At 41.1% G+C, this 12,389-nt stretch overlaps 1 protein-coding gene across 1 annotated transcript; it reads right to left on the minus strand.

The window, feature by feature from the left end:
* Window positions 1-961: 961 nt before the first annotated feature.
* Window positions 962-12,113, minus strand: LOC101849907. The gene is made up of 3 exons (XM_005092447.3): window positions 11,925-12,113; window positions 6,224-6,352; window positions 962-3,610 (listed from the first exon to the last, which is right to left on the minus strand). Exons 1-3 carry the CDS (start codon window positions 11,989-11,991, stop codon window positions 3,387-3,389), a joined length of 420 nt encoding a protein of 139 aa, XP_005092504.1. The 5' UTR covers window positions 11,992-12,113; the 3' UTR covers window positions 962-3,386.
* Window positions 12,114-12,389: the final 276 nt, after the last annotated feature.

Below are 12,389 nucleotides of genomic sequence, written 5' to 3' on the forward strand. Positions count from 1 at the left end.
TTGTTAGTTTGTGACATGGCAGAGATAAATAAATGAGAAATTACCAAAAGCATTGTCAAATTAAATATCTTACTATCTGAAAAAATGGTAGTCCCTTTCTGTCAAATAAACCAAGGTGTCCTGTGTGAGTATGACTATAAAGCTGTCAAGACGTTCTCTTTCTGCATGCAAGACCTACAGTGGAACTTGATTCAACGAGCTTGGATTCAACGAGATGAGATAGATTCCCCCTTTTTTTTCTTCTTTAAATTCAACCCATAAAAATAACACGGATTCAACTAGCGGTCTGGGCGTTGAACGTCACAGATAGGCTACAAACAAACGCGGCAATCCCCCCCCCACCAACTGATCATTATTACAATGATAAGCTGGTCTTGACGTAGATTTACGTAATGAATTGTGCGCTGGTCTATGGAATCAAAAGTTGCCTCATGCTGGGCTCTACACTGCAACACAACTTTTCGGTATACAATCGAGATGACACATGCGTCTGCATTTGAACGAATCGGTCTTTTTTTACACAGCTCATAATATGCAGGCATTTCAGGCACTACTTGTGACTTCTCTTTAAACATTACTTGCTCAGTGCCTGTAATTATCTACACAAAACCTCGTGTTTGCTATACGGTCAGGTCAGGCCCGGCAACCTCGCTGAATCCGAGTTCCACTGTATTAATCTTTTCTGCAAAAACCCAAGGCTAGACCCTGCACAAAGAGGGATTCGAAGTTGTTACTTTGGCATGAGACGCAAACATTTTACCTCTGGACAAATGATTCTCCTCCATCTTTGTTGATCAAACTCAAAGGCCTTGTCTCAGAGACCACAATAAAGGTACCGGTAAGCAACCTGCCAGTGTCATAAGATACCACAACTGTAGGGCCCATTAGAATAACTAGATAATGAAGACTATCCATTTATACATCAACATGCATGTCGTACACAGAAATTCAAACACATTTCTTTTGATTAAAAACTTAAAATCCTGTTTATTTTGGTAACTTGTATTACATACATTACATATATATAAAAACCTAACAAGCGCTTTCTTTCACTCAATCCAAAATGCACTGTAAACTGAATCTTAATACGAGTTTCAAAATACTTGTTTTTCCAGCGTGGAAATGAAAAAAAAAAAAAAAGTTTGAGCCATTGCCAATTCAAGTAAATTCTTTTGCAATCAAAATGCAGTAAGTCATATCAGAGGTGGGACTTGTCCATTGATAAAAGCCACTAGCTAATGGTCAGAGTGACAGAGGGCATGAACTGAACAAGAGAGCTAAAAAGTTTCTGATATTACTGCTGTAATGACAGCAAGAGCCACTCTGGCTAAAACTACACTCTGACCTTTGTAAATGATTGAAACAATCATAACTATACTAAAAATCCCTTTCCAGAGAAGAGATCTTGTTCACAGAAAAGGGAAGATGTATGTGATCTTCCAAATAAATTAATGTTTTTAAAGTATCTGTGCACCAATTTTTTAAAAACCAAAAGGCTAAAATAATTTGATTTGGGGAACATAGAATTGAATCTTGATTTACATATCAATTATTTTCCATGAATGCACATTATACAATAGAAATCTGTAAATGAGTAAATGGCAGTCTCTGAACTAACAGGTGGTAAAAGAAGGGGAAAAATAGGTGAAAGAACACTTATTGCTGTGATTTGACATCATTCAAACATCATGCTACTAAAAAGAAAAAGAATTTGATTGGGCATAAGGTGAAGCATGAGCCTCAACTTTTAAAATCAACACCAATGTCACAATCACATCATTTTCTCCTTGTGGTATATGTTGACCATCTCACAATTGAATGTGAAAACAACATTTGACGAGTACTGTCGAAACAAGTCCTCCACACCACAGGCACGCCATATAATAATAAAATATTGAGATTTTCTAACACCAATAACATGAATCAATTATAAAGAGGGGAAAGAAAATTTACATGATTAGTCTTTGCAATGGTCAAATTTGTGCATTATGACACAACAAGAAAAGGAGTGAGAATTTTAACCGAAAAGCAATTGGTCCAGTCTTTATCTTATCTATTGTATCTGCGAATTAAATGCAATAGAAGTAAGTACATGACCGGCCAGAAATCACAACAAGACCCCAGGGTCATTCCGCACTCAGACACTCACTCTCAGCCATCCACAGCTTAAAACTCATACATCATGATTTTGAAATGTGAACAATGAGGTGAAATCTGTGACATCTTGAATAATTATGTAAAAACTTGACTCAAGGAAACTCAGACAAAAAAGTGAACATACAATTTTTTTTCTCCTAAAATGAGCAATTAAAGAGATGAGAGTGATTCTGTGACAGCATCATGCGTAAAGATCTTGGTCAAACAAACTTGGGGTTGGTGATACCACCTGAGGTTCACACTAACACAAACAAAATATCGTGTTGCAATGACAAGTAAACAGCAAATATCGCCCATGAACAAATTCACTGAGGTTATACAAACTAACACGAACAAAATATTGTGCCGTATCACAACGAAACAATCAATGTCCACTCATAAATTCATTGTAATACGCAGACCAAGCCTGGTCACAGCCACAGAAACAGTACGTGACTATCACGCATTCTTGCATAAGAGTATCGACAGTAACACCCTCCCTCCCACCGACACACTGCTCTCTAAGCCATTACAATTACATAACAAAGCAAGACTATACACCTGCAGAGTAAGAGTATTCAAAGAGATGCCTATTGCTATTACTACGAATTTCAGGAGGATAGTGCATAAATTGGTTTTAAAAAGAAGCAAAATTGTGTTCTACGGAGTTATGTGACGACTGAGACCCTAAGAACAGTGCACCTAGAGTGTGAGTGCGGACAGCTTACTCCTTAAACTACAGCAACCATACAACATGTAAACATAAATTCAATCGACTTGGGTTGGGTTCTGACCGAAAGAGTTAATGACGGTGTTCTGGGAATGTTTTACAATCATCACAAGTAGACAGAAAGAACCAGGACACATCTGGGGGTTGATATTTCAGTTATAAAGATAGATAAGGTGTTGAGTGGAGAAGGGGAAGAACCCTAAGAGATTCTAATAACTCAATAGACAAATAGGATGGATGGATCGCTGGCCTTGACGAAAATAGCATGCATGACATATTCCACGCTTCAAAGACTATCAAATGTCAAAAGTCTCATTCTTGAGTAAGTCATCCTAGCCATATTTATCTGGTCACATGAAGTTTAGTGTTAGAGACACCCCAGATTCATAGGCAGCAACACAAGTTTTTTGTTGTTTTTATACATTTGAAAAATAAAAGTCCAAAAGTAAAGATGAAAGCTACTGAAGAAAACCCCAAACAGTTTCTTCCAAGCGAAACATTTAAAAACCTAAACCATACTTCACAACAGTTTTCTCAAGACAAACAGTGAAAACACTGCCATAGCGGACAGAACTAAGGACTGGGACATGGTGCTGGCGCTATTGCAGTAGTCCTTGTTATTGCACTCGCAGTACCATGATTTGAACCTGTAGGTGCCAGTACGCTCCAGACAGTCTTCCCCTGGAGATCCACGTGTGGCACACTGACGGTGAGTTCTTGTCACGTCATCACCCCCGATGTTAACTGAAAACAAGACAAAACATTATAGACAGTGGAGAACCAAGATCTATCAGTTAAAGACACAGACCAACAGAATCCCACAAAGAGCAAGACTAGGACAAAACATGTGCAGGGCATCCTTCAAAAACTTATCTTAATTTAAAAATCAATTGTATACCCAACAACACATTAAGTTTACAGGAACTAAAGATTAAACAAGGACACAATAAACATTGTATATATCCCTTTACCTCCACTAAAGGCACGACTACAAAATTTTACAGTTCAAATGAAGCCAAACTCCTTACTTAATTGCAGAGACTATCTTTTTTATTGGTAATTACTAAAGGCAAGAAATTTCTTTTGCACCGACTCAATGCTCATTTCAAGACCTATAGAGGTCATTGCTTAAGAACCAAGTGTTAAAACATCCAAATTAAAGTCATCTGTTTTTTTCTACGCAGTGGTTCAAACACTTTCACTCTAATTTAGGTGCAACCATATAGGCTACTGACTGTGAATAAGGGGACATTTGATTTTGGATAAAACAGCTTGCACAATGTAACATGCCTGTTCTGACCTTTCGCATTGCCATCATTTGTGAGGCAGCGTGGTGAAATCAGGCGCTCGTCAAGATACAGAAATTGGAGAAACGCATTTTTCTGCCAGTTTGGAAATTTTTATCAAATTTATATTTTTTGGTTCAACCTGTACGCAAAGATCTTGGAACAGCGTACAAGGCACAAGGTGGAACCATTACTGAGTGAGGCGCAGATGGGCTTCAGAAAAGGGAGAGGGTGCACACAGGCTATCTTCGCTCTTAGACACCTAAGTGAAAGGACAATGTCATACAACAAAAAACTGAATCTTGTGTTTGTAGACCAGGAAAAACCGTTTGATAGAGTCGATAGAAACAAACTGTGGCAAACACTTGAGTTCAGCATTATGGGACAACTGCTGGACAACATCAGAGCAATCTATACCAACAATATGAGCCCAGTCCGCACCTAAAACGGACTCACTGACTGGTTCGACGTATCATCTGGAGTGAGACAAGGGTGTGTGTTATCACCGCTACTATTCATAATATTATATACATGGACAAAATTATAAAAGAAGCAAACCCCAACCCGATACACCTGAATGAAGATGTTTGCGGACGATCAAAGCCTGGCATATGAGAAAGAAGAGCAACTTCAAGAGCACACAGACAGGCTGAATACACAATGTGAAAAGGTCAACATGAAGATCAGTAAAAGTAAAACGGAGACGATGAAAATCAGCAGAACACCTGGCAACCTTAACATCACCATCAACAGAAATCCGCTGAAACAAGTCAGCGCGCTCAAGTATCTTGGTAGCATCTTTTTATTTTTACAGTAGAAGGTTTGTTTGTTTTGTTTTAGTAGAAGTTTTAAGGCGCTCGCAACTGCATAAGGTCATATGAGCGCCAGAAGATTAGAGGCGTTACAAAAGAGTAACAAACATAAAAAAGAAGAAGGGGAGATAAGGACGATAGATGTTTGATAGGAAAGAAGAAGTAGACCACACCAGAGCACCCGCCAACCACCCGCGTAGAGGTAGCATCTTTTCGGAAGACGGACGTCTCAACAGAGAAATTGAGAAGGGAGTACAAAAGGCTAACAGCGTCAGCTACCAGCTTGCCCCACTCCTCAAACATCCTCATTGAGACCAAAGCCAAGTTCATTCTCTATCTTCATCCCCACCTTGACCTACCAGTGCCGGATATGGACCCTGACCAAAAGTCTGGAACGTAAGATAACCACCTGCGAGATGAGGTGTCTACTCAAAGGAGAGCCCTCAACAAAACCAGACAGGACATGGTCAGAAACAACAAGATCAGAGAATTGGTGGACACGACACCTCTCCTCCACTACATTAGAAGGCAAACAATCAGGTAGTTGGGACATCTCACACATATGGCACCTAACCAGCTTGCCAGTAAAGCCTACTACAGGAAAGTATCAGGGTACAAGGTAAAAGGAAAACCAAGAAAGACCTGGAACCAGGGTGCGAAAGATACCCTGAGAACATACAATATCCCACCCAGCTAGGCCATCAAACTTGCTTGAGACAGGAAGCTCTTTCTCCCCTCGACGCCCTAGAGGTAGGCCTACAAGAGGACGGATAATGTGAGTATTTAGATATATTGGATTTACCAAACGTTGGCGGCAAGTTTCTGGCTAATTTCATCACTGAAACCAGGCGACCTCACTTCCTTCAACCGCAAATATCTTGAGTTTTATTTAAGATAGATAAAATATTTATTTCACTGGAAGCAAGGCAAATAAATTTGCTTTCAGATGATATCAATAACTCCACATGCCCAAAAATTGAGAAGCACCTGATTCCACCGCGTTGTGAGACATTTCATCTTGCACTGTTGTGCACAAATAATACGTTGGGTTTGTGCCCAATAAAAACCGAGGGGCGATGGACTTTCATGATGAGCGACCACCCCAACAAATATAATAAAAGAGACCCAACCCTTAACCCTACCACTACATCTAACCCTCTATTCTACTGGTTCATAATGCTCGCTCTTTAAAGAATTCCTTCCCAAAAAGGAATACTAAAAACTTGAATACACACTCCGTCACACATTACAATACTCACTTTCTTGTTCAATTTTTCTGCACATTGTCTCATTTGATGAGCATGTGACTTGAAACTCGGCAATACCCTCTGGATTGTTGCACCTTTTGTCCTCATATGAATTGCACTGGTAGCAATTGATTGACAGTCCTGAGGAGAAAAATGACATATTCCTGACAATTGAAAAATACACACAAGAAGCACAATGTGCCCATGGAAAGTAAACATACCTGACAAGATACACTGAAGCTAATAAAAACGAACTTTAAAGTAAAAAAAACCCCACAAATTGGGAAAATCTTTACTTTCACTCCCGCACACAGATGCAGTGCTTTGGGTTCAACAAATAATAAATTGCAGTGTTTTTTGCTGCAGATCAAACATGCGGACACTAAAACTGTCGCAAATAAATTTTTTTTAATAAATGGCGGAAATCATCTATATTTGAGCCAATCACAGGTGTGCTAGGTGCTCGCTGTAGCGTCATGTCAAAAAACCGCGTGTCACACTACCATGCCATGGAGTATTGAGTAGGAGACCAAAGAGTTCAACAACACTGGCCTGCAGAGAGATATTCTTTGACTAAATAAATCAATTGAATCTATCAAATTAAAGAATATAAATAAACCGAAGGAGTTCAGCAGAGGGCCTGCCGACAAACAACACAAAAGAAGGGATATTTTGAGCGAGGTATACCCTTACCTTACCCCTAACCTTAACTCTTGTACAGTTGCTCAGTGCACCTTGTCACAGTAAGTGTCGGCCCTATGTGGAACTCCTCCCAAATAAACTATGGCGAAGGGTCACACTGACGCTACTGAGACTATCATGAGACATCTCATTTCCATGATTTCCAATCACCTATTACTTATAAACTTTTAAAAACTTATCCTAAAATTTTTTTAAATTAAACTAAAAAACATTGGAAAGGCTACTAACCGAAAAGGGAGTATCTACGTACACGGTAACCAGGTACTTAATTTTGGGGGGCCCCTTGAGCTAGGTGCACAGTAACTGCTCCCCTCCCCTCCACTCATCACTGGACTGGCCAATCACAACGCCACAACGCTGACTGCCTACTGTTTGAAGTCCACTTACAGCCCCCCCATCGCCCAACCCCCTTCCCCCAGATACAGCTCGCTTGATCTCTCCCGCTGCATCCAAGTTCAGGCCTTTCCTTGCCCCGCCGAACCCATGCATAAGTAATTAAGTTTACATAGAAAAAAGGGGACTCCGGCAAAGTCTCGTGCATCTAGATCTACAAGGTGTCTATGACTATGAACTTGATTAGAGAAACAAAGGCAGCTGAAATGGCAATTGTCAAACGTGGCCTCACACAACAATGCGCACATAGGAGAATGTCAGAGTTCGCACAGTGCACACACAACACGATACTTCTATGAAGAATGAGGGAGGACCTTTCAGTTACCGTGTACGTAGACACCCCGGACCGAAAAAACTATTGTCCCTGATATATAAAAAGACATGCAACTCATTTCCATGGTGGAAATTGGGGGGGATTCCCTGAGTTTAGGAAAGCAGCCGATCCCCCAAAATTCAGAAGGCAACTTTTGGGGTTCAGCTAAATTAGAGAAAAAAAAAAAAAAAGTCCCCGCGCCCCCCCCCCCCCCCCCAAAGGCCGGCTCTTTCTCTGAACGCTCGGGGAAAATAAACCTGATCTCTATTTCTCCGAACGGCTTCTGTTCTCGAGATTTTCTGGTTATTAGCGAATGGAGTGGCCCATGATTGTGAGTGTGTTTGTGTGTGTAAAATGGGGGCGGGGGCATGGTGGGATTTTTTTTTACAGTCTTTGCTTTAGAGGTGACTAAGTGCAAAATAGGTTACTGCCAAGGCCAAAGTCTTGTTTTCTCGCAGTACCTTTTAAAGGTATTTTCAAATGAAGTATAGTACGGGAACGTTGCCCCAACCACAATTGAAGAATCTGAATATTCAGACAACTAAAAATCTCTAGCTCTAAAAATTGAATTCAAAGCAAAAAATGCTTGTCAATTTTACTTATGCACCCACACACAGATGCATTGATTTGAGAGCTAAACTGCCATAATTTTTTCCGTAGAACACACGTATGGCCACTACAACCCTTGCAAATCAATTGTTTTCAAGTAAATATCAATCCTAATAGCCAAACATCAAATTATTGTGAAACGCAGGGGGGCATGCCCCCCTGAAACCCCCCAGATTCTTTTTAGGTCAGGGGGGCATACCCCCTTAACTCTTTTTATCCTTGCCGTACCCCCACGGACTCTGTACAAGTCCTGGGCCTGCCGCGCCGTATGAGTCGGAAGTCAGTGCGTATAGTTCAAAGTGCTATATTTCTTACATTTACTCCAAGGTTTTAAGAAAGGGAGTGTATACAGACCCGGTAACTGGGAACAAAGTCACAAAGTATAAAGACCCGGAAGGGGAACTCTTTTGTGATTTCGTAAAGTTTCAGCGCCCTCTTGGCTCAGGGTAGACCATAGATGTACACTACCAAGGCTCTTCTAGATCTATGGCCTAGGTCTAGATCTAGACAGACAGACATAAATTATTGGTCTAGTTTCGAGGCTAGCCTAGATCTAGATCTAGATCTAAATGAAGATTGCGGATGTCTTTTCGATGAACGATCATTTTTCTTCCGTTTTGGAGTTGGAGGAATCACAATTTGAAGAAAAGAACAATGTCATATTTTCAATGGGGCACTCCCCCTCTCTATTTCTCTCCCCCCCCCCCCCCCCCCCCCACTCTCCCTCTCTTCTGTCTCTGTGTATCACTCGCATTCTCTTTTTCTTTGTTTGTCTCTGTCTTTCTTTCTCCCCACCTATTTCCCATTCTATCTTTCTCTTGTTCCCTCCTGCCAACGGGGGCATGTCATACATTTTGCTACCACTTCCCCCTGCTCTCTCTCTCTCTTTGTCTCTCTCTCTCTCTGTGTATTGCTCGCATTCTCTTTTTCTTTGTTTGTCTCTGTCTGTCTTTCTCCCCACCTATTTCCCATTCTATCTTTCTCTTGTTCCCTCCTGCCAACGGGGGCATGTCATATATACATTTTGCTAGCACTTCCCCCTGCTCTCTCTCTCTCTCCCTCTCTCTTTCTCTGACACACACACATGCACACACACACACACTACCGGGTCTGGGGTCTGTATACACTTCGTTTAAGGAAATTTGGCAGTTATGTTAGAAATTGAATGTAATTTTTGTAAATGCATGTGGTTAGGAAATTACACCAATAGCACAATGTAGATTTTGAGGTGTATTCCACCCTCGAACTTGACCCTGATTGCCGCGCCCACGACGTCCCATTGGATTTTATAATCTAGATCTAACCCTACCTATCTAGCACGAATTCCAGTACTGACCCCTTCACCATGATCTGAATCGCTATTAGATGAGTCTAAGTCCTGTTCTTTATCATCCACAACAGAATTTACGGCACTTATTTCAGAGTCAAAGTCATCAAATTAGTATCATTGAATTTCATTCCCCCTCACAACCCAGCGCCACTTCAAAACGTACTTTGTCGGTCGTTAATGTGCATTTTCGAGACATCTTTCAAGCTTCTACACCCATCAAAAACAAAGAAACCACTGTTCATTGGAAAATTGGCCTTAAAATATTCAGACAGAGCTAGCATCGCCGTATTTGCGTATTTTGGTAATTACAAGCAGAACTAGCTTCTTTGACATGACCGTATCGCTGTTCCGGGAATACTCGTAGCCCAGGCTGGTCCTTGTTACGAGTATTCTCGTAGCCCAGATAAAAAGAGTTAAACCCCTCATGTTAAAATTAAGTCAAATATTATTTTCAAACACCAATATAACTCAATAACTATTGATTTGTGGCAAAAACGAAGGCCATACATATTCGTGTTCAGCAAGCAAAATACTACTAGACAAAAAGTATATAAAATGTGTACATGAGACAGGTGCATGAGTAAAAAAGAGATCAGGTTTCTTTTCCCAAGTTCGGAGAAGGGAGTGTATACAGACCCGGTACGGGAACTCTTTTGTGATTTCGGAGTTTCTGCGCCCTCTTGGCTCAGGGTCACAGAATTCTACACTTAGTGTGCTCAGGGTAGACCTAGATCGAGGTTCTTCTAGATCTGTGGCCTAAGTCAAGATCTAGGCAGACAGACATAAATCTTTGATCTAGTTTCGCGGCTAGCCTAAATCAAAATGAAGATTGCGGATGTCTTTTCGATGAACGATCGTTTTACCTCCATTTTGAAGTTGGAAGAATCGCAAGACGCAATTTGAAGAAAAGAACAATGTCATATTTCAATCGAGCAGTCACCCCCCCTCCCTCTCTCTGTGTGTGTTTGTGTGTGTATCGCTCGCCTTCTCTTTTTCTTTGTCTCTCTTTCTTTGTCACGACCTATTTCACACTCTATACTTTATCTTTCTCTCGTTCCCTCCTGCCAACTGGGGCATGTCATTACATTTTGCTAGCACCTCTCTCTCTCTCTCTCTCTCTCTCTCACACACACACACACACACACACACACACTACCGGGTCTGGGCGCTGAAACTTTCCGAAATCACAAAAGAGTTCCCCTTCCGGGTCTGTATACTTTGTGACTTTGTTCCCGGTTACCGGGTCTGTATACACTTCGTTCGGAGAAATAGTCACTTCAAAAACAAAAAACAGAAAAAAGTATAACTGAAAAACCCCAGCAGCAAAAGACACAGCTCAGGCTGCTATTGTATTTTGTTGGCCAACTACTTCATTTTATGGTAAAAACTGATCGACATTATAATGGGAGGACTTCCGTAACGAGCAACCACTATCACTATGACTATGAGTATGAGACAGAATAGAACAGAGGGGAAGGGGATAGATCTAGGGGTAAGGGTAGGGGATAGGGGGTAGAGGAAGGGTTTAGATTTAGGTTAGGGGTAGGGTCAGGTCTCTTCTTTATTGTGTTAGTTGGGGTGGTCGCTCGTTACGGAAGTCCTTCCAACATTATTACACTAAGAAACTTTTGTTACATCCCTTGTTGAATCTTAGAAAGTAGGCTATGGTGTTGGCTTATTATATAAATCCATAATAATTATTGGTCATTGCATTGGGTCATTGGGCTCCTGGAAGGACTTCCGTAACGAGTGACCACCCCAACAAACACAATAAAGACAAAGAAGAGCTCTAACTAACCCTAACTCTAACCCACATCCTACCCCTACCCATACTGTGTCTCGTACTCATATTGGTCGCTCGTTCGTCACAGAAGTCCTCTCACTTTTAGTCGACAAGGCGATATTGGCCAGTCTCGACTAGATCTAGAAATCTAGCGCTCATCCCTCTATCCCAAAGCCAGACCAACAATAAGTCAACCATTTAGAACAATAAAAACCAATTTCTTCAACGAAGTGGCTACATAATGTACACAAACAATCGATTCTCTTCTAGGATCTAGAATCTAGATCTAGAGATAAGATCTCAATTTCTAGAGGAAACTATCGTACATTCCCCTCTCCCTTTCTTTTGGGGCGTAATAAAGGGGCACTTATCCTCACAACGTGCACATCATAGATAGGGGAATAGGTTAATTCTACAGCAATAGCTGGCTCTGAAATTTCTTCGAGATCTAGAGCACTCGTAAGGACGCGGTGCTGCTCATTACAGTTGCCTACAAGGCTACGCCTTGCCGACCGATCGAGGTCACAGGAAAACAAGCATGCAGCCAAAATACGAGGAACATTGCGAGGGCTAAAACTCTTACCTTCCTTGATCAGGACTGATAATAAAAAGGCCGTAGCCAGGGCAGCCTGTGAGATCTTGATATTCATTTTTGCAAATAACAAGGACGTCGGCACAGCTTGGTGTAGAGCGTTACTTTTCAGAGCACTATCACAGAGCTAAGTTTACCTCTGGGTCACCTTCAGTCCGCTACAACAACTACCGCTACAGTCACCAGCGCCACCTAGAGTCTGACAGAGGAAAGACAAGCCAATAGTCTGCTTCGTTTATTATACCGGTGGTGGTGTGGGTTGCGTAACCAACTCTTTGTGTTAAATCAAATTTTAAATGTTTTAAATTAGATTTGAGTTTGCTGTGTATTGACAACTTAAGAATTGCGTTTCTACTCTTATAAAACTTCACAACGAGCAAAGTGAAGCATCGGACACATTTGACCTATTTAGAGTAATCTTGTCGGAAACAGACGATGGCAATGCACTTTAACCTT

The sequence above is a fragment of the Aplysia californica genome, unplaced genomic scaffold, assembly GCF_000002075.1.
Source record: "Aplysia californica isolate F4 #8 unplaced genomic scaffold, AplCal3.0 scaffold00046, whole genome shotgun sequence".
NCBI classification, from domain to species: Eukaryota; Metazoa; Mollusca; class Gastropoda; order Aplysiida; family Aplysiidae; genus Aplysia; species Aplysia californica.

What these genes read in the sequence shown, in the direction of transcription:
- LOC101849907 (XM_005092447.3), bottom strand. Translation starts at nt 11,991, where the DNA reads ATGAATATCAAGATCTCACAGGCTGCCCTGGCTACGGCCTTTTTATTA. An exon ending in ATCAGTCCTGATCAAGGAAG is followed by an intron (nt 6,353 to 11,924) that starts GTAAGAGTTTTA and finishes TTTTCTCCTCAG; the next exon opens with GACTGTCAATCAATTGCTAC. An exon ending in CAGAAAAATTGAACAAGAAA is followed by an intron (nt 3,611 to 6,223) that starts GTGAGTATTGTA and finishes TCTTGTTTTCAG; the next exon opens with TTAACATCGGGGGTGATGAC.